This window comes from Oncorhynchus nerka, linkage group LG15 (genome assembly GCF_034236695.1).
Source record: "Oncorhynchus nerka isolate Pitt River linkage group LG15, Oner_Uvic_2.0, whole genome shotgun sequence".
In the NCBI taxonomy this organism is placed as follows: Eukaryota; Metazoa; Chordata; class Actinopteri; order Salmoniformes; family Salmonidae; genus Oncorhynchus; species Oncorhynchus nerka.
This window is the reverse complement of record NC_088410.1, coordinates 55,349,794-55,372,135: the sequence shown is the minus strand read 5'-3', so window position 1 is coordinate 55,372,135 and position 22,342 is coordinate 55,349,794. Positions and strand designations below refer to the sequence as shown.

General features: G+C 44.1%; 2 protein-coding genes across 8 annotated transcripts; one reads left to right on the top strand and one right to left on the bottom strand.

The window, feature by feature from the left end:
• Positions 1-767: 767 nt before the first annotated feature.
• Positions 768-12,282, bottom strand: LOC115142930 (ADP-ribosylation factor-like protein 8A). Its single transcript, XM_029682801.2, has 7 exons — positions 11,812-12,282; positions 3,304-3,384; positions 3,061-3,134; positions 2,857-2,950; positions 1,824-1,891; positions 1,444-1,514; positions 768-1,204 (listed from the first exon to the last, which is right to left on the bottom strand). The coding sequence occupies exons 1-7, from the start codon at positions 11,932-11,934 to the stop codon at positions 1,149-1,151; spliced, it is 567 nt and encodes a 188-aa protein (XP_029538661.1). The 5' UTR covers positions 11,935-12,282; the 3' UTR covers positions 768-1,148.
• Positions 12,283-12,516: 234 nt separating this feature from the next.
• On the top strand, positions 12,517-22,103 carry LOC115142929 (bombesin receptor-activated protein C6orf89 homolog). Of its 7 annotated transcripts, XR_003865578.2 has the most exons (9): positions 12,517-12,659; positions 13,309-13,677; positions 14,122-14,287; positions 14,404-14,570; positions 14,912-15,060; positions 15,402-15,576; positions 18,671-18,794; positions 18,990-19,261; positions 19,403-22,103. XR_003865578.2 is itself a non-coding variant. In XM_029682796.2 (8 exons), the coding sequence occupies exons 2-8, from the start codon at positions 13,489-13,491 to the stop codon at positions 19,070-19,072; spliced, it is 1,053 nt and encodes a 350-aa protein (XP_029538656.1). In that variant the 5' UTR covers positions 12,517-12,659; positions 13,467-13,488; the 3' UTR covers positions 19,073-22,103. The 7 variants fall into 7 exon arrangements, 6 of the variants coding, with proteins under 6 accessions (XP_029538656.1, XP_029538658.1, XP_029538654.1 ...); XM_029682796.2 differs by having other exon boundaries at positions 13,467-13,677; positions 18,990-22,103; XM_029682798.2 differs by having other exon boundaries at positions 14,404-14,552; positions 18,990-22,103.
• Positions 22,104-22,342: the final 239 nt, after the last annotated feature.

The window sequence follows — 22,342 nt, the reverse complement described above, 5'->3', positions numbered from 1 at the left end:
ATATCAAATCTTATATTACATTGTTTTGCATTTGGAATTGGAACAGACTTTGACTGTGATATGAGAAAAGCTGTTTGAAAAGCAGCACTAAGGTGAACATGTTTGCTTAAGACCATCACATTGATTTACTTATTATCAAGGATATCGAACCTGCGTGAAACTTTATTGATTTATGTTGCATCAACATTGAACAATTTCCTGTAATGTCATATATATATCTCAGTTTTGCTAACTTGTGAGCTGACCTATATATTAAACGTATGTATCCTTCAGATTGTAGTGGAATGCTTTTCCTTTCAGTTAGGTTAAACATGCAAGAGAAAGGCGTAATGACTGTGTCCAATAAATCTCAACAAATAATTGGTCAGAGCTGATCACCTGATCAGGTTAAGAGACAAAATGGCCACCATGTTGCTATGGGAACAGCTGTGAAGCTACAGGTTCGTCGACAGAATGAGTGAGTGTCTGTGTGAGTAGTTTTAACTTTGAATGACAGGCTAACATGATTCATTTGAGCAAGTGAAAATATATTACCTCATTGACCAAAATCTCATCCAATCAGACCCACACTGTACAAGTATAGTATATATATATATAAAAAACTAAATAAACAACAGTCAATGCAAACAATACCTACTCAGTGGGTGACTGTCAAGAGTCAACATTATCCAGCCTGAAGTACACGGTGTAAAAAAATGCATACCAAAACAATTCAAACAGTGCAAATCATAATTTTTCACACTCTTTACAAGAACAGAATCAGGTAGGGGGGTTTTAAAGAATAAAATGTATGGATCTCAGATAGCTAAAAAAGAAAAGAAAAAGGAAGGTGACCTGAAGATGACAGGACAGCCCCTTCTCTTAGCCTCTACTCATTCCATGTACGCAGATCCGAGAAGAAGCATTGTGGTGATGGCTCCATATTCGGCCATATTGCTCACACCTATCCAATCCTCTCAGATCTGTGTATACCAAGAGGGTAGGAGTGAAACGAAGGGACTAGAAATGGATAAGAGCGATGAGAGAAGGGAGGAGCGGAGGGAAAGGAGGGGGAGAGGAGAGAGCAGATGAGAAGGAGGGGTACGGTTGGTCTTGGAGTTGTGGTCCTGCAGGGGGGAGGAGGAGGGGTCATCCAGTAAGTTGAGGCCTCATGTTGTTGTCCTCCTGGTTCTGGAATGCTGGATCAGCCACTGTAGTGTGATATCTGCCAGAAGATAGAAACACAAATGGTTTTGTTTGTTTCAATTACTCCCAACGACACAAAAAGTATAAAAAGGTATAGTTATCAGGCCATTACTATGGAATTACATAACATTAAAAAGGGAAAGGGGATACCTAGTCAGTTGTACAACTGAAAACCCAACCCCTCGGAATCATTTAACCCAACCCCTCGGAATCATTTAACCCAACCCCTCGGAATCATTTAACCATTTGTTTTCTTACCAATGTTGTCTTTTTCCTTGCAGGAGATTGAGTAACAGCAGATCTCTCTGTCCTGGATGGCTGACAGGTTCCTGTGTGAGGGCAATGTTAAAGAGAGAACATTTAAATTACCCAGACAAAGACACACATAGACAGACACATAGACAGACAGACAAGACACACAGACACACATAAGACACACACACATAGACACACACATAGACACACAGACAGACAGACGGATGCACAGACAGACGCACATACAGACAGAAGCACAGACAGGCGCACAGACAGACACACACAGACACACACACACAGATAAGGACAAACACACAGACAGAGACCCACACAGTAGATTGTGAAAATCATGCTAAAGGAAAAGGCAGAGCTCCCATACTCACATCCTTTCAATCAGCTCCTTCTCATCCAAGGCACCCGTAATATCTCTTTTGTTCCCCAAAACCAGTACCTGAGAGTCAACAGAAATGACATGAGTGATTTTGCCTGTGCCAACGCACCTGCTTTTAGGCTTTTCTTCTGCAAACCCAATGCCATTTAACAATAGTATCCACAGGCTTTATAACACTGTTACTAGAGCTGTATAGTCCACTTGGAGCTGTGAACTACATTTCACAGGCTAACGCTGTAACACAGTAACTAGAGCTCATTCCAAATAACAGTTGGAAGCCAATATCTGCTAGTGGAGAAACAAAGGCAGCTAAAGATAATTGGTGTGAGTGGGGGAATAGCTAGCTAGTGTCAGAACAACGTTATCCATCTTCCCGCTCTCATTTAAAATGGCTGACAGCCACACTCCCCTCGGCTTTAAATAAACATGTCCTCACCCCAGTCAGCAGCATGTGTGATGTGACTCGTGTCATCCATCCCTGTGTTCTAGGCCCCTATCGTCATGTCTATGAGAGCAGTGATGTGTTTAAAGATGACCCGATACTAACAATACTCTGAGAATCACTTGCCATCCTGTCTGGATTTCACTGCACTGCCCAGGTCTGCTAATGCCCCCCCCCCCACAGTCAATACACGTCCGGCCCCAGACAGAGACACACAATCCCCTCCCTCTGTCCTTCCCCCACCTCCGTCCTTCCCCCACCTCCGTCCTTCCCCCACCTCCATCCCTCCCTACCTCCAGCACTGCTACGGCACTAGCCTTGGAGATGCTAGTAAATCTGCAATGCTCAACCACCACCCAGTTGTTCGCTCTGTCCATTCGTCGCTCTCCCCCGTCTCTCTTAAACCTCTACTCTTTCTCTTCCTCTCCTACCCCCGCCCCTCGACTTGTGTACAGCTCAGGTCAAGGTGAGCCTCTGCCACCCAATACCTCCATACTCCACGACGCCTACACTCATCTTGACCTCTTCAGTAACATCGACACACCGATACCAATATCATATTTTTGTAAAAGCCTGTACTCACTGGGATCCCCTGTAGCTGGGGTTTGTCTAGGAGGTTGTGTAGTTCATTCTTCGAGGCCTCAATCTTCTCTGGGTCTGCAGCATCGACCATGTAACTGAGAGAGGAGAGAGAGAGAGAGAGATTCAGCATTACTGCATGTGAAAGGTAAAAAGGGTACATGGACCTCTGATGAGGGTGTGTGTGTGTGTGTGTGTGTATACTCACACAATGGCACTGACTCCTCTGCAGTATCTCTCCCACATGCTCCGGAATCGAGGCTGACCCCCGATATCCCACAGCTGGGGAACAACGGAATGTAAGCGTACAAAACACACACACGCGCGGACTCGCTCTCAGTCTCACGTAACCTGACGCGTAATACACACTATCAGCATGAGCACCAAGGACAAGTCCAGCTCATCATCAAAACATTGCCTGTGTTCTCGTCATCAGGTCTGACGCTCTGACCTTAATGGTGACGTTGCCCTTGGTGATCTTCCTCATGTTGAAGCCCACTGTAGGGATCATGTCCTCACTGAACTGTCCTGACTGGAGGGACGGGGGGAGACAGACGGAGAGAGCGACCGTTAGACACGCAGTACCGTTCAGCAGACACATTCATCATTATTATGAGCCATATTGGACGATGATGCGTAACTCAGGGACATGACCGCAAGTCACCTGATCCCAACGGCCAGCAGCACTTTCATCACACTGCCCCAGGCTACGTCATCAGATGCATCCTGGGAGGTGTGTATGAAGAAGAGTAAATAGGGTTCCTGTACCGTACACACTCAGGTCTCAGTGCACAGTGGATAGGCCTATGTACCTTGTTTCTCATCTGAAAGCAAGGTGGTAGCGTGTTTCATGAAGCAGGATCAATGAGTTATCTAGCCACCTTTGGATACAACGAAATATGCCTCACTTTCTATTTTATACTAAAGGGAAGCTAACATTATCAAATGAGGTAGTAATACCAATGATTCTGTCAATAGTTCTTTCTATAAAAAGGGGCAAAAGTGCGGTTCAAGCAAGCGACAACAAAGCAGTTCGCCCACCACAGATTTGAGGCTGAAGAAATGTAGCCACTCTCAAATTCATAGACAGAGCTCTGGATGCAAGGACTGGCCACGCATGAGATCAAAGTTATAGTTTTAAACATACGTTGAGGCGCTACAGTTCACATACAGAGGAGAAAAAAAATTACATGAAAAAAAAAAAAAGGGGGGTACGACAGTTGAACTAATCTCACGAGGAATTCAGAAGCTATATTCATCAAGAATCAAGACGGATATTGAGTTGTTTCAGACTACCGCTGTGAGAGTAAGCGGACTAGAACTCACTGAAATAGTAGACAGGTTCCACGCTGAAACATTGGGTCAAATTCACGCTAGGTGTCACTGTGTCCCTACAGGAAGACAAGGCTATTAGGACTTGAAAAGATTGACATTTCGGGCGCAGGGTTGAAGTTGATTCTAGAAGCTGATCTCAGATCCGTTTTGCATTTCCCCCCCACTTATGTTAAAAGGGGCAACCATTGGTTGAAACTGTAACAAAGAGCCTCCCCGCCTCTTTCGATAAAAAGCTGAGGGGAAGGGGCTGGAGAAATGTAACTACTCTCAAATTCATAGATAGAACTATGGGTCCAAGGACCGACCATCCATGAAATCAAAGCGATAGATTAAACCATGTTTTGAGGCTATATAGTGTTTGTTTACATTTACTTTGTTTACAAACCAAGGTAAAAACAAGTGTGTGTGTGTGTGTGTGTGCGTGCGTGCGTGCGTACATACATACATACGGGTTTCTGATGGGGTACGACAGTTGAACTAAGCTTATGAGGCATTTATAAGTTATATTCTTCAAGAATCAATGAGTACATATCATTCGTTTACAATTCCAAAAATGGATGTAGCAACTGCAGATTGCCCCTTTTTAAGGTTAGGAATGGAGAGGGAAAGTGGATGTTTGATCTGTACCTAGGAGAAACTCCACCTCGGAGCTGACATTTCTGACGAGTCATTAAATCTGCAGAATGCTGACACCAGAGCTCAGCCTAGACAACACAACTTTCAGGAAAATGTCACGAGTTCAGCTGAAAATGACTAAAACATACCCAGTGGTAGTGTCGTGTTAATCTCCAGGTCTAAATCAGTTTACAAATATAAACCCAATAGTGAAAGAGTAAAATGCATTATGAAACTCAAGAAGAAAGCCTTCATCTTGTACTGTCGGAGTGCTGCTCCTGTACTCTCTCTGACGAATAACATTTGAGTTGAGAGCAACACAGGAAGCAGAGGGAACGGCTGCCCATTAAATGAACAACTTAAAGAGCATCCACTGCGGTTGTCCTTGTGCCATCATTACAAAACAAGCTTATTCCACACCACCACCTGATGCACTTTGTTCATGAAGTCAGTTCGGTTGAGGCAAGGTTAAATAAAGTATACTAAGTAAAAGTAGGACACTAGGCCACAAAGCCATCTCTCTACTTGATATCAATATTACACTTTCACTCTATAGGGTCCTGAGACTAGTGTAATTTCCGTCGTCCCGGGGGCGAGGTGTTGACCTGATCATGCTGTAGAGGTGTCTCAGACAAGACTAATGCAACCTGGAACTATATTTCAGCCAGACTGACACATTACTAGCAAAGACCTGTTCGGCCAAGGGAATAAGTCTCTCACAGACTTTCAGAGGCAGGCAGGGGGTTCATACACTTGTGTGTAGGCCTATCTGAACTGTGTGTAGCCCGTTTGTGTAGTTCAAATAAGAAAGAGCCCCACGATCAATTGGGATCAATGGACGCAAATGTGGCGAGCGTTGCCTGTTGTGTATTTCCTAATGCAAACGCTGCGTATGTCCCAATGCAAAGATTGTGAGCTCAAAGTTCACATGGAATCAATCAAAACTGAGATTTTGACCAAAATCCCTAAGATTAAGATGTAAACTTCCATAACAGTCCAAATGAAATGATAGCAAAACTACAGAAATCACTTTTTTTTTACAAAGGGCAAACATTCCTGGATATAGAAACCCCAAACAGGGAGCCTATGTAAAAAGGTCAATAGGATTTGCCTACAGCCAAGCCTACTGTTTTGATCATGGAGTGACTTCATATCAACTTGGGAGGAAATAAGCGAGGCCTTTGTTCCTCCTTCATAACCACTGAACAACATCTGACCTAAATATTGGAGAGGATCCCAGAGTAGGTAGCCTAGTGGTTAGAGCGCTGGGCCAGTAACGGAAAGATCGCTAGATCGAAGCCCCGAGGTGACAAGGTAAAAATCTGTCTTTCTGCCCATGAACAAGGCAGTTAAACCACTGTTCCTAGGCAGTCATTGTAAATAAGAATTTGATCTTAACTGACTTGCCTAGTTAAATAATAAAAATCTAAAAAATCTCTCAGTGGATGCCAGAGCAGCCATTAGATTTTTTTTCAGGAGAAAACTGTAAAGGAGGGCCATTGTCCTCACAAGACCTCACAACATTGTATCAACGTCACATGGAACTCATTGTTAAGTCAGATGCCATTTAAGCATAATGTCACTCCCTGTCTACAGATGATGATATAATTGGGGTCCTGAGTTTTCCCCTGACTGCATGACCTGACCAGGAAAGGAATTAGGCCTTGAGGTTGTCCTGGTCAGGTCACATGGACTAAGGGCCCTAGAAAAGACTAAGGGCCCTAGAAAAGACTAAGGGCCCTAGCTATAATAGATTGCATTTAGCTATGTCGGTCCCAGTCTGCTATATTGGGGGGGGTAATCTCACCTAATTTATCCCATTTTATATGAAAACATATTTGTACATAACTCAAATTTGATTAGCTACGTACACATATTCTGCAGATGTTATCGCAGGTGCAGTGAAATACTGATGTGTCTAGCTCTATTGCAGTAATACCTAATAATACACACAAATCCAAAAAAGAAAATAATTAAGACATTTCAGAACACGCAATGTCAGAGTCCTGGAATAAATCTATATGTATATGATGGTGTGTATAGACATTATGGACAGTATATGAATAGAAAAGGTGTGTACAGCAGCTACAGCTGAAGTCGGAAGTTTACGTGCACTGAGGTTGGAGTCATTAAAACTCGTTTTTCAACCACTCCACAAATGTCTTTTGCCGTGAAGCACGGGGGTGGCAGCATCATGTTATGGGGGTGCGTTGCTGCAGGAGGGACTGGTGCACTTCACAAAATAGATGGCATCATGAAGAAGCAAAATCATGTGGATATATTGAAGCAACATCTCATGGCAAACTGGCTTAAGGACAACAAAGTCAAGGTGTTGGAGTGGCCATCACAAAGCCCTGACCTCAGTCCTATAGAACATTTGTGGGCAGAACTGAGAAAGCGTGTATGAGCAAAGAGGCTTACAAACCTGACTCAGTTACACCAGCTCTGTCAGGAGGAATGGGCCAAAATTCACCCAAATTATTGTGTGAAGCTTGTGGAAGGCAACCCGAAACATTTGACCTAAGTTAAACAATTTAAAGGCAATGCTACCAAATACTAATTGAGTGTATGTAAACTCTACTATTATTCTGACATTTCAAATTCTTAAAATAAAAAAAGTGGTGATCCTAACTGACCTAAGACAGGGAATTATTACTAGGATTAAATGTCAGGAATTGTGAAATGTATTAGGCTAAGGTGTATGTAAACTTCCGACTTCAACTGTATATAGGATGAGCCTCGACTAGAATACAGTATGTCCGTATGAAGTGGGTAAAACAGTATGTAAACATTATTAGTGACCAGTGTTCAATGACTTTGTACTGTACATAAGGCAACAGTCTCTAAGGTGCAGGGTAGAGTACCGGGTGGTAGCCGGCTAGTAACAGTGACTAAAGGGCAGGGTACTGGGCGGAGGCTAGTGGTGACTAACAGACTGATGGCCTGGAGATAGAGATTGAAAAACAGTTTCTTCGGTCCCAGCTGTCTCCGCCTTCTAGATGGTAGCGGTGTGAACAGGCCGTGGCTCAGGTGGCTGTAGATGCCTTCCTGTGACACCGGGTGCTGTAGATGTCTTAGAGGGCAGGCAGCGTGCCCCAGGTACTGCGTTGGGCTGACTGCACCACTCTCTGGAGAGCCCTACAGGATGCCCGACAGGATGCTCTCAATGGTACATCGGTAGAAGTTTGTGAGGGTCTTAGTGCCTTCTTCACCGCACTTTCTGTGAGGATGGGCCCATTTTAGGTTGTCCGTGATGTGCACACAGAGGAACATGAAGCGTTTCATCCTCTCCACTGTGGCCCCGTTGATGTGGATGGGGGAGTGCTCTCTCTGCTGTCTACCGAAGTCTACGATCAGCTCCTTTGTTTTGTTGACGTTGAGGGAGAAGTTATTTATTTTTCCCGACACCACTCTGCCAGGGCCCTCACCTCCTCCCTGTAGGCCGTCTCGTCGCTGTTGGTAATCAGGCCTACCACTGCTGTTGTCTGCGAACTTGGTGAATGAGTTGGAGACGTGCATGGCCACGCTTTCTTGGGTACAGTAACAACGGTGGACACCTTGAAGCAAGTGGAGAAAACAGACGGGGATAGGGAGAGATTGAATATGTCAATAAACACTCCAGCCAGCTGGACTGCACATGCTCTGAGGACGCGGCTAGGGATGCTATCTGGGTCGGCAGCCTTGCGAATGTTATCACGTTTAAATGTCTTACTCACGTCGCCCACGGAGAACGTGAGCTCAAAGTCTTTGTGAGCGGTGGTGGCTCGCGACGGCGGCACTGTGTTTTCCTCGAAGTGGGCGAAGGTGTTTAGCTTGTCCGGGAGCAAGGCCTCGGTGTCCAAGACGTGGCTGGTAATTCCCTTTATAATCTGTGATTTTCTGGAGTCCCTGCCCCATATGTCTTGCGTCTTAGACATTGAATTGCAAATACACTTTGTCCCTGCACTAAAGTTTTGTCTGTTTGATTGCCTTACGGAGGTCATAGCAGCTCGGTTTGTACACATCCATGTTCCCAGTCACCTTGCCATGGTTAAATGTGGTGGTTTGTGCTTACACTTTTGCGCGAATGCTGCCATCTATGCAGTTTTTGGTTTGGATAAGTTCTAATCGTCACAGTGGGAATAACATCCTCTATGCACTTCCTGATGAACCCAGTCAGAGTCAGTGTATACGAAAATGCTATTCTTGGAAGCAACCCGGAAAATATCCCAGTTTGTGTGATCAAAACAATCTAGAAGCATACATTCTGATTGATTAGACCAAAGATTTATGTCTATAGGAGGGGAGGGGCCGAATGCATATACACGGCTGTGACGATGACCGAAGAGAATTACCTCTGGACATAATGCGGTCTGCATTTGATGGTAAGGTATTTCAGATTGGGAGAAAAGAAATAGACTTGAGCTCCTTTACGTTACCACAATCACACCATGAGTAGTTAATCATGAAATATACGCCTCCACCTTTCTTTTCCCCAGATAGTTCTTTCTTCCTGTCCGCATGATGTAGGGGGAACCCTGTTGGCTCTATGGACAGGGACAGTATATCCGGAGAGCCATGATTCCGTAAAACAAAGTATGTTACAAAGTATGTCTCTGATGTCTCTCCTGAAGGAGATCCTCGCCCGGAGCTAGGCTATTTTATTGTCCAGGGACTGAATATTAGCGAGTAATATACTCGGAAGCGGTGGATGGTATGTATGCATCCTGAGTCAGACTTAAAGCCCACTCCATATGTCTTTTCCATCAACGGCGTCTTTGAGCAGCCCCTGGGATGAGAGAAATTCCCTCAGGGGTACAAACAAAAGATCCAATTCAGGAAAGTCTCATTTCTGATCGAAATGCTGGTGAGTGACTGCCGATCTAATATACAAAAGTTATTTTTGGCTGTATGTAATAATGCAAGAAACATTCTGCACCAATAATGTAAGAAATAACACCCAAAAAATAAATACTGCAAAGTTGGCTAGGAGCTAGGAACAGGGCGGCCATGTCTGTCGGCGCCATCTTGTTACATAGCCTATAGCCTAGCCTACAGATCTGTACTTGGATTCTTAGTATGAGTGGGATATGGCTTCAATGCTTTCACAACAACCTGGACATAGAAATGTAATGTCTAGAACTGATATGATTCCCTCGGTCTTAAAATGGAACAGAACGCCATGTATGCTCTATACATTACATCTCTATCTGAAAGTGTCATCCCAAAAAGTTAGAAAACTACACCATTAAAAATACACTTCCCTACTAAGTGATCATACTGCAGTCACCCATAACCTGTCAATACTGATCAGAGCATGGCTGAGTTAGACTCTGGGCCTTCAGTTGTGCAATAAAAGCAGACAGATAAAAGGACATTTAACTGCCACTCACTGGGACTGTTATGAGACACAAAACTGCCAGATGGGAGGATCTGACAAACCAGGATGAGTCACTAAGTCACCATCTTCCCAAGTCCCTGTCTAGCACTCAGTGGGGAGCCAGGGCCAGAGCTGACAGCCTTCTGATTCTCACTCCTCCAATAAGACAGGACGACCCCACTCACTGCCACCTGTGGCAGCTCAACAGATACACCACAAGAATCAGGAAGTTGGGAATTGGACGGTCTGTGAAAACCAGACGGATATGGCCCCGGACAGTGAGTTTGAGAGCCCTGAGCTAAGTGGGCCTGGGGGATGGGCACAGGGCCGGGAATGCGCTGAGTATGGGGCAGAAAATGGGGATGTGATGGTGCTGGGGAAATCGGCTGAGGCTGGACTTGGAGCTGTGAATGGGGCAGCGGAATGAGCTGAGGCTGGGTAATCGGCTGTGGCTAGCTGAGCCTGGGCTGGAGCAGGGGATGAGGATTGGGCTCAGGATGGGTAGGAGCAAGGGCAGGGTCTGAGGCAGGGCCTGGGTAGCCTCATAAGGCTGATTACTGCATATCCGTGCAGCGAACATTCATGTAAGCTCGCAAGATCAGGCAGCTTGCTAGGCTAGGGGACGTAGATAGGGCTGGGAGATTGGGCTCAGCTGGACCAGGCAGATGCAAGGAGGTAAAGTCCAGGTTTAATTTATGCGCTCTGTGACATATGACATTCTTCTGCACAGCCTGGTTTTGTGTGTGTTCGCAGAGGGGATACTCATCAGCACTGGTAGAGGGGTGAACACACACTTACAGTATTTACACAAATTCGAATAAAGATAGGCTAATCATGTCCTCTTCATACAAAAATACCTGTAGAATGTACAAACCATTATACACCCATTGACATACCACACTGCAAGGATATCACTACAATCACACACTGGCTGGTGAGAGGCTTGATACAGTGTTGCAATGGAGCAGGTGAAAGGGTTGTTGTTGTTGCCACAAAGTAGAAGCGAATAAGGAGTGGGTGATACAATGAATACAGTCAGAGTGGAGGCCAATATCAAATGTACAGCCCAACTGTGACCTACTGGCTGTATGTCAGAGCGATACACTATTTTAGGGCCTGGTGTAGCCTGCAGTGTGTAAAAGTACTTCAACCAATGTAGGCCTATGCCTTGGTCTTTCCTGGTCCTAGTCTTGGCCTTTTCTAGTTCCTTGTCATAGATCCATGTAAGCAGTATCAGCATCCTAATCCAAGACTTTGGTTTGGACATTCCAGGGCGGATTTAGCCCCAGCACATTTTACTGCACATAATTATCTAGGTTGTGTGTCACATATACACTCTCTGGTGTACAATGAAATAACCGTGCACCATTTCAAGGTTGTAAATGCAGTCTCCATCCTTCAATAAATCATATACGTCAATTAATATAGCATATCGTCCTATTCAATTACATCTAGACATTATTCACACACACAGAGTCTATTTGTTTCTAGCCAGGACGAAAAGATCCGGATTACGAATAATACTGCGACACTGTACCAATTGAAAGGAGGAGTAGCGGTTCAATCACGAGACCGCTACTTTGTGCAAAGGTCTGTTCCCATCGTAATCGGTGCACACACACAGACGGAGCGAGTAAACTGAGAAATTACCGCTATTACGTTGACGAAGGTGGTTTTCCCCGAATACTGCAGACCGACCAGTGTCAACTCCATCTCCTCCTTCCAAAATAGCTGTTTAAACCAGTCCAACAGCTTGTTAAAAAGGGCTATCATCTTGAGAGAGTGGCTAGGGTAGCAAAATATCAACTGACTGGATGTCTTCGCCGCCGCTATCAGATGGGAGGAATGCGAAGATGTGACCCGTTTCAGTCCTCAAGGGTCGCAATATAAACGGCGGTGTTTTGATTAGACGCCTTACAGAATGTTAGTTTTTTTAAAGCCTCTTATTTTCTTGTGGTCATTATTGCTTTTTCCCCCCTTCGTTCCTTCCTAATCGGGTGGGGTTTTAGGTCCATGCACAGCTGATCCACGAAACAAAGCGCGGAAAGGGGCGCTTTGATGAAATGAGCACGTATGAGTAGCTGCAGTTGCGATCACTGAGGTGTAAAACCGATTCACTCTGGAAAGTGCGCACTCTACCGGTTGATAAGATATATTACACTAAATATAACATTTTGTGGCCAGGCAGATTCGTCTATTTAATTATTTTATACATGCAAAACAAATACTGCCAATACAAGACAAACAAGAGTAAGAATATACGTTAGTTTTAATCCATACAATTGTACTAATTATATTATATTTAAACATCAATCTTGAGTTTTGCTGCTCGAATCTGATGTTGACACTCTCAACTTGAATCTGTAAAACAGGGAAGTCAAGTGACATCGCAAATTCTCAAGCACCAAGAAAAGTGGGGAAAGGTTGGTTGGTCGACACGAAGCTAAATATGAGCAAGACATAGTGGATCTGTAATTGCACATTAACCGTGAATTACGGTGAGTTTGTGGTCACTGTTTGACAAATTATGTTTACTTGATCTTATAAAATATAGCTACACCTGTTAGTAGCTAAGTTAGCTAGCTAGTAACCCTAGCAGAGACTCATTTTCGTAAATATCTGACCCTAGCCACTTAACTAGCTTTATTTCTTCACCCCACTGCTGCAACTGACACTCATTTCTGGATTCACTGGGGCTCCCGAGTGGCGCAGTGGTCTAAGGCACTGCATCTCAGTGTTAGAAGCGTCACTACAGACCCTGGGTCGATTCCTGGCTGTATCACTAGCGGCCGTGATTGGTATTCCCATAGGGTGGCGCACAATTGGCCCTGCGGCGTTAGGGTTTGGCCAGGGTAGGCCGTCATTGTAAATAAGAATGTGTTTTTAACTGACTTGCCTAGATTAAAGGTTCAATTTATGTGCACGTGACAATAATATCAACAAACAATTGAGAGGTTGAAAACGTTGGGACAACATCTAAGCAGGCAGAGACATATGTCCTTAACATAAAACTACAAATGTACAGAACGCGTCGACCAAGTTCAACTCGATGTCAATCTAACCATTTTTTGGTGTTGTTGCTTACAGTCCATGTGGGCCTCTGAATGCTTGTGTTGACATTGACATGGTGTATGTTTTTGACCACAGTCCAAGGCCAAGTTCCGCTATATCATCTGGATTGTTTGTGTAACTTCTGTCTGGGGCTTTGGAAGTGCTGTTTTTCCCAACCTCTGAGGGAATATGAGTTACACAGCAACAAACCGAAGACTAGAGGCACTGTCCCTTCTAAAATAACTGTTGACTAGATTCATTTGGACCACGTTTGTCATGGGCACCACGCTGAGTGAGCCTTGCATCTACGACAAGCTGTCAGAGAGCATCGATATTCTCCGCCAGTCGGGGTATCGCTATGGCATGTCAGAGAGGGAGATCGAGAAGTTTATCAAACAAGTCCTGGAGACCAACGAGCCTCGAAGAGACCCGCCACAATTCCCTATCCTTCGAGCCACTATCAAGGTAAGATGTGCACACACACACACACACATGTGGTGGCCACAGATCATATATCAAGCAATGGGACTTTTGATGTCCATCAGCTAATCATATGCCAGTCAACATATCAAAAGCACATTGCAGGGATTGACATTAAGGTTTGAAAGGCACTCGCCATTTGGGCAAGTCAGGAGCATTTTTTGGGGTTGCCGGAAGATTATGATCACTTGCCTGAAAATGTAAAGTGGCTATTCACCTACACACGGGAGGACCCAGCAAGACCAGACTACTGGAATTCTTTGCATTTTGGTTATCAGTCTAAAACTCACCTGCCCAAGGTGGAAACCTCAGAGCAGGCTCAATTTGCAGGTCTACTCAGGTCACTTGCCCCGGTAATTAGACAACCCTTAATGTCAATCTCTGCATTGATCAACCATCCTCTCACTTGTCCTCATCTCCTTACTGTAGTTTGTGGTAGCGGTAGGCTTTCTGTTGGTGGTGGTGCTGGCCTTCACCTACCCCCAGACTCGGCCCCAGCTAGGTGTGATGTACACGGGGGGACACAACTGGTCCTCCCCCCTCAGCCACGTCAGACTACTAGCTCTGCCCATCGCCAAGAAGTACAACCTGCAAGGTACAGCTACTGAGGGAAAATACCTAAGTTAGACACTAGTTGTTCACTATAGATGGATCTTTGTTCCTAGCCAGTGTGTGTGTAATAACAGCTTCCGGACTGTCTCTCTCCTGTAGGTTTCCATGAGTGGTGGAGTGTGGGGGCTCTGCGGCAGGGCCTGGTCAACTGTTCTGGCTGTGCAGAGGTCTCCTCTGTGCTGGAGGTCCCCGAGACCCTCGGAGAGTCTGCAGCCATGCGCAGGGGGCCACAACCTGTGCTGCTTAAGGTACGACCACCACTGCAAGTAAGAATTTCAAGTAAGCATTTTGTTGGATGATGTATACCATGCGTACATACTGAATGGCTAATAAAACTTGAAACACTAACACCATACAAATTTACTCAAATATACATTTTAGTTCAACAGGAAAACAGCAATATCACTGAAAGGAAATGTTTTTGTTAGACTGAAAATCTTAGTTAGACTGGAAAAACAACAATGTACCTGAACGTGAGTGTCCAGTCTGCTTATTGTTTACAGGTCCATCACAGCATACAGCATATACATACTGTGCTAGTTCATTTAGCTAACATCGGCAGTCTTTTCTGCCCTGTGCCCGACCTATGTCCCCTGTCTTTATGCAGGGTAGGGAGTATCTGTGCATGCAGAGGCAGCAGCTAGAGGAGCTCTACTCCGCGCACTCCGGCTCCATGAGTATACTAGTGGAGAAAGACAACTTACTGTCACATGACGAGGGTTTTCCACAGGGCCCAGCAAACTTCACCCTGCTCTGGTATACACACACTTACACATATAGATGCACACACTAATGCATATATGCTGCTCTTTAATTATTTGTTACTTTATTTTTTTATTTTTGTAGGTATTTGTCTTAACTGCGTTGTTGGTTAAGGGCTTGTGAGTAAGCATTTCACTGTAAGGCCTGTTGTATTCGGCGCATGTGACAAATAAAATGTGATATAGATACAAACACACACACTTGCGTGCAGATATGCACATGCACACACAGAGAAACCCAACCACACCCACAAATGCATATGATTTAGTAAACAGGTCTCAAGGAAGGAAGAAAATAAGGATGCATTTGTCAGTGTCCTCCCCTTCTTTCTCTAGGAGGTTTACATCTGTAGCCAGAGAGAAGGTGTTAAGGTGGCTGTTCCCCAAGGCTGAGCTATGTCCCCTACTGGACAGCGCCGGAACAACATTGCAGCGTTGCCTGGTCACGCATAGTGCCAACTCTCAGAGCAGAGTGAGTCTGGCCTCTAACGAAGTCCAAATAGACAAGCATGTACGGTGCCTTCGGGAAAGTATTCAGACCCCTTGACTTTTTCCACATTTTGTTATTACTAAAATTGATTAAAAATGAAAATAAAAAACAATCCTCAGCAATGTACACACAATACCCCATAATGTCAAAGCGAATACAGGTTTTTAGATTTTTTGCAAATGTATAAAAAATAAAATAAACAGTTACCTTATTTACACTAGACCCTTTACTATGAGGCTCGAAATTGAGCTCAGATGCATCCTGTTCCCATTGATCATCCTTGATGTTTCTACAACTTGGAGTCCACCTGCGGTAAATTCAATTGATTGGACATGATTTGGAAAGGCACATACCTGTCTATATAAGGTCCAACAGTTGACAGTGCATGTCAGAGCAAAAATCAAGCCACGAGGTCAAAAAAATGGTACGTAGGACTTCGAGACAGGATTGTTTGAAGGCACAGATCTGGGGAAGTTTGAATCCACCAAGACTCCTAGAGCTGGCCGCCAGGCCAAACTGAGTAATCGGAGTGTGGACTAGATATAGTCCTTGGTTCACTCCAGACCTGTCTGCCCTTGACCAACACAAAAACATCCTGTGGCATTCTGCATTAGCATCGTATAGCCCCCATGATATGCAACTTTTCAGGGAAGTTAGGAACAAATATACACAGGCAGTTAGGAAAGCTAAGGCCAGAAATTTGCATCCTGTAGTACTAACTATAAAAAGTTCTAGGACACTAAAGTTCATGGAGGATAAGAGCACCTCCTCCCAACTGCCCACTGCTCTGAGGCTAGGAAACACTCACCACCGATAAATCCACTATTAATTGGGAATTTCAATAAGCATTTCTCTACGGCTGGCCATGCTTTCCAGCTGGCTACCCCAACCCCAGTCAACTGCCCGGCACCCTCCTCAGCAACCCGCCAAAGCCCCCACCATTTCTCCTTTACCCAAATCCAGATAGCTGATGTTCTGAAAGAGCTGCAGAATCTGGACCCCTACAAATTAGCCGGGCTAAACAATCTGGACCCTCTCTTTCTAAAATTATCTGCCGAAATTGTTGCAACCCCTATTACTAGCCTGTTCAACCTCTTTCGTATCATCTGAGATTCCCAAAGATTGGAAAGCTGCCGCAGTCAACCCCCTCTTCACACTCTAAACCCAAACTGCTATAGACATATATCTATCCTACCATGTCTTTCTAAGGTATTCGAAAGCCAAGTTAACAAGCAGATTACCGACCATTTCGAATCCCACCGTACCTTCTCCGCTATGCAATCTGGTTTTAGAGCTGGTCATGGGTGCACCTCAGCCATGCTCAATGTCCTAAACGACATCATAACCGCCATCGATAAGAGACATTACTGTGCAGCTGTATTCATCGACCTGGCCAAGGCTTTCAACTCTGTCAATCACCACATTCTTATTGGAAGACTCGACAGCCTTGGTTTCTCAAATGATTGCCTCGCCTGGTTTACCAACTACTTCTCTGATAGTCAAATCGGAGGGCCTTTTGTCTGGACCTCTGGCAGTCTTTATGGGGGTGCCACAGGGTTCAATCCTCGGGTCGACTCTTCTCTGTATACATCAATGATGTTGCTCTTGCTGCTGGTGATTCTCTAATCCACCTCTACGCAGATGACCCCATTCTGTATACTTCTCGCCCTTCTTTAGACACTGTGTTAATTAACTAACCTCCAGACGAGCTTCAATGCCAATGCTTAAACGCAAGTAAAACTAAATGCATGCTATTCAACCGATCCCTGCCCGCACCTGCTCACCCGTCCAACATCACTACTCTGGACGGCTCTGACTTAGAATACATGGACAACTACAAATACCTAGGTGTCTGGTTAGACTGTAAACTCTCCTTCCAGACTCACATTAAGCATCTCCAATCCAAAATGTATTCTAGAATTGGCTTCCTATATCGCAACAAAGCATCCTTCATTCATGCTGCCAAACATACCCTCGTAAAACTGACCAACCTAAACTGACCAACCTACCGATCCTTGACTTCGGTGATGTCATCTATAAAATAGCCTCCAACACTCTACTCAACAAACTGGATGCAGTCTATCACAGTGCCATCCGTTTTGTCCCTATACACTACCCACCATTGCGACCTGTTCGCTCTCGTTGGTTGGCCTTTTGTCAGGGAGGTGACCAAGAACCAGATACCAGATGGCCACTGACAGAGCTCCAGAGTTCCTCTGTGGAGATGGGAGAACCTTCCAGAAGGACAACCATCTCTGCAGCACTCCACCAATCAGGCCTTTATTGTAGAGTGGCCAGACGGAAGCCACTCCTCATTAAAAGACCCATGACAGCCCAGTTGGAGTTTGCCAAAAGGTACCTAAAGACTCTCACCATAAGAAACTAGATTCTCTGGTCTGATTAAACCAAGATTGAACTATTTGGCCTGAATGCCAAGCATCACGTCTGGCGGAAACATGGCACCATCCCTACGGTGAAGCATGGTGGTGGCAGAATCATGCTGAGGTGATGATTTTCAGAAACAGGGACTGGGAGACTTGTCAGGATCAAGGCAAAGATGAACAGAGCAAAGTACAGAGAGCTCCTTGATGAAAACCTGCTCCAGAGCGCTCAGGACCTCAGACTGGGGCGAAGGTTTAACTTCCAACAGGACAACGACCCTAAGCACACAGCCCACACAACGCAGGAGTGGATTCGGGACAAGTCGCTGAATGTCCTTGAGTGGCCCAGCCAGAGCCCGGACTTGAACCCGATCGAACATCTCTGGAGGAACCTGAATAGCTGTGCAGCAACGTTCCCCATCTAACCTGACAGAGCTTGAGAGGATCTGTAGAGAAGAATGGGAGAAACTCCCCAAATACAGGTGTGCCAAGCTTGTATACCCAAGAAGACTCAATTCTGTAATGGCTGCCAAAACTGCTTCAACAAAGTCTGAATAGTTATGTAAATGTGATATTTCAGGTTTTGTTTTTATTAGCAAATACATTTTAGAATTAGGCTGTAACGTAACAAAATGTTGAAAAAGTCAAGGGGTCTGAATGTTTGTTTGTTGTTATGGTGTTTGTCTTGATTCAGCTGTGTGCTGTTACAGTGGTATTGTGCGTGTGTGTTTCAGGGGGTGCGAGTGCTGGGCTGGCTGGTGGTAGGAGAGGGCCTGCCCACAGTTAGAGTGCTCCCGGTCCACCACTGTCAGAAACACTGCAGCTCCTTCAACCTCTGGCTGGGACCTGGAGATATGGGTGAGAAGAACACACACACACACACACACACACTGCAAGTATACTGTGTAATATTGTAAGTATACTGTAACCATTATTAGTTAATTATTTGAATTGTGTCTTTGTGCTAGGCAGTAACCAAAGCCTGATTTAGACCTATACAAATTTGCATTTTAGTTTGACCTCATTGTGACCTTTGTGCTTTGACCCTGCCAGTGTACGCTGACCCGCTTTACTGGCAGATGGAGCTGTTCCCCGGCCGAGACCAGAACATAGTTTGTGACGGCTCCACTTTCTGAGGGAGGAGAGGAACAACCGAATGGGAGGAAGACGGATGGAGAGAGTGAAGGGTTCTGTCATACAGAACTCTTGAAACTCCATTCCGGTCTTGACATCTGCATACTGGCTGAGAATATCACTTCCTGTAGAGTCCGAGTGTGATTGGACCTTTTAACCGTCCCTTGCAGGCTAGTCCCGCCCTCCTCTAGGTATGGGAAAGCACACTCACCACAGGCACAATATAGACTGAAGAAATCTGAACACCTATCATCTCCCCTACCCTTCTCTGGCCTAATACCAAACTCCTTTCTAGCCCCTACTTGTGCCTCTTTGTTGATATCCCTTTGCAGATCTAAGACAACTGGATGGTTGTAAGCAGGGAGCGACCACTCTCAGGCTTGGAGGTGTGTGTCTCGATGAGGAAGAGGCTGGAATGTTCTCAAACTCGGACCGTTTGCCTCAGAGGAAAAATGGAGAGAGTGACTGATTTAATTTTTTGGAACATCAGAAGGTGTTGCCTCTGTTTTGTTCAGTTGGAATGTTCAAGATTGTTTTGGTTATGTTTTTTAGTTGTGATCAAATCACACCGCCACAGCAGGAAAAATGGGACAGTTTTGTGGCGCTGCCCTCCCTTCATCTACTCACTCTTATACCGGACCGTATTCATCACCTAAGTTCAACATGTCGCTGCTAGTGTAACAATGACAGTTGGTTAGGAGGATGTATGAAATTGATTTGTCAGTTTAGGGAATTGCATTTGATTACTGAAAGTGCAGATATTGTATTTAATATATAGTTGATAAGTGCTTGTGCCATAATTTCAGAAAGACTGAAATGCTATTTCTTAAGGTTCTTTTCACTAACTTTTTTTGTTTTGTCACTGCTTTTTCCCCTGTCATCCAGTCTCCCGCGTGAGCACTAACAAGCCAGTTTGTTTTAGTGATGTCACAGTGTTTGATGTTTTGTCACTAACGCTATAGTCCCAGTCAGTATTAGATAAGCGGCAGGGCCGCAACGTTTTATGGGGAAAACAGCCTGTAGTTACCTAGGTTACCCCATTGGTTCACAGCCAAAACATTTTTCAAATGCAATTTTCTTGTTGTTTCAACATTGCTTGCCTTCTCACTACTTAGGAAAAAAACTAATATTCTAGGGCTTCCCTCATGCGCCTTTACATGATGGTGCTAGCAGCTGAGTGAGTGCTACCGGCTACCGACCGGAACATTAAGCTAGCCAAGGCAAACAACACAAAACAAACAAAAAAGTAGTGAGTGGCGTTACAAACGGACTATACTAAACAAGTTAAATGTCTTACCTATGATTAAATGTTTTCCACACACAGCTACCTTTTAGCCTACTTAGACCCCAGGTCCCCGCATCTCCCACGCCGAGAATAGCCTGAAGCCACAGGGCTCTTCTCGCAGGCTCCATTTCCCTGTGTGGGAGCATTTGGAACTGCTGGTCGTGATTTTTGACCTGGTTACATGTACATTGAACAACACAGCAGATTTTCTCCATGTTTTGTTATTTCTGTTTACCAAAAAATGTATAACAAAGTTGGCTCTTTTACACTGGGGGTCAATGGGAAATACGTTTTGTTTTCCCCAATTTGTGGGCGTGGTTGAGGGGAATTCCTTATTATTATGTGAATAGCGACATGGACTATCAATATTCAGAGATTTGATCCGGTTCTATTGTCAACATAGTGTTTATAGAGTTTTAATCTCTCAGAATTCACCATTGTCACATTATGGCCTTATTGTTAAGCTATATTTTAACATTTTAAATTAATCTGTTTTTCAGTTTTCCTGTTGGAGCTGCCTTCTTTTATCATTATTTATTGTTTCAAGTTCAAATGATGTCCATGTACTGGAACCTAAGCTATTAAGTGTATGTTATTGTTCATCTCTTCATGACTGTGGATGTATTGGCATGTACTACTGTCATATTGCATAATACATACTATGAATGCATCTGTTATTTTGGTAGTACACATGTCTAATTCCCTCCTTTGTATGAACTCTGAGGATAGTGACAAAAATAGTCTATTGAAGAAGTTCGATTATTTTTTTATTTTTTTAACCAAATCTTTAAAAAATAAAAAAATTAAATGGCATGTTAGAAGGGTCCAGACATTTTCTTTGAGATTTCACTTGTTTTTGAGGAACTTATCCAAAATATAATATTTAAGTTGCTGAGACAATTTCATGTGTACATCTAAAGGAGTAAGTTTCTGCGGTAAGTTTCTCAAAAACAAGTGAAATAGCAAAAAAGTTCCTTCCATAACATGCCATTTATATCCATCCACCCATCAAAGTTCTCTGGGTGGATATAAATTAGAATCCACACAAAGTGGCTCTCGGTTTCTCTCTCGCCTGTCTGAAACCCAGTTGGGTGGGTGAGATATCTTTACCATTACATCTTCTTTGACACTCAAAATATAGTTGTGGTTAAAGGCCCTCGGCTTTGACCAACCAATATCACCTCCTTCCTAAACCTGACACATTTCCCTTGAGTTCAAGCTTGCCTTTTTCATATCACGCCTTTCTTATAGTGCACTGTATGTCATTGCATATATTATCCTAGCTACAGATTGTATGCCAGATAATGTGATATAACCAAATATTTTTGGGGTCCAGTAACCAGAGACTTATAATAGGTTATATCACATTATCTGGCATACTATCTGTAGCTAATATTCTCCCTGTTTTATTTTCTTTTTCTGTAAGCAAGCTCACGGCTACTTAATTTGGTGTCCTGCAAGCAGTCCACTGTGGGTTCTTTGTATTGAAAACGGGGCAATGTATATCACTGGCTTTAAATGTGATTACTTTGGTGAAAGTGGCAATTCAACCTTTTCTTATTGGCTTTGAACAATAGTTTTGTATGATCAAATTGCAATGTGAGTCAAGAATTGGACACTTGTTTTGGTTGTGTGTGCTTAATAGGTGTCATGGAAATCAACACTTTAGTTTGACTATTGTATTTTTGATATCCCTTTAAATCATGATGGAATAAAATGTGCAATTTCCATGTTGGATCTTAAAATCAGAGAGCATTATATCAAATAGTTTGATTTCATGCACTCCTGTGTCGTCTCTGGCTTCTTTAATGTGATGCCAAGCTATTATCAAATCGATTATGTGATTGAATTAAGCCACTCGTTAATAACCTGGGGCACCACGGAAGAGTTAGCCACTCTATATAAACTATCTCCCAAATCCATTCTTAAATAGTGGCAGGTAGCCAAGTGGTTAAGAGTGTTGGGCCAGTAACCAAAAGGTTGCTAG

Bases quoted from the DNA above. Each gene is read 5' to 3' on its own strand.
- LOC115142930 (XM_029682801.2), bottom strand. From the start codon at position 11,934: ATGATAGCCCTTTTTAACAAGCTGTTGGACTGGTTTAAACAGCTATTT. The intron at 2,951-3,060 runs GTGAGTATACAC...CTCCTCTCTCAG, and splicing joins AGAGGAGTCAGTGCCATTGT to TTACATGGTCGATGCTGCAG. The intron at 1,205-1,443 runs GTAAGAAAACAA...ATCTTCTGGCAG, and splicing joins CAAGGAAAAAGACAACATTG to ATATCACACTACAGTGGCTG.
- LOC115142929 (XM_029682796.2), top strand. From the start codon at position 13,489: ATGGGCACCACGCTGAGTGAGCCTTGCATCTACGACAAGCTGTCAGAG. The intron at 14,571-14,911 runs GTAAGAATTTCA...GTCTTTATGCAG, and splicing joins AGGTACGACCACCACTGCAA to GGTAGGGAGTATCTGTGCAT. The intron at 15,061-15,401 runs GTATACACACAC...TTCTTTCTCTAG, and splicing joins GCAAACTTCACCCTGCTCTG to GAGGTTTACATCTGTAGCCA.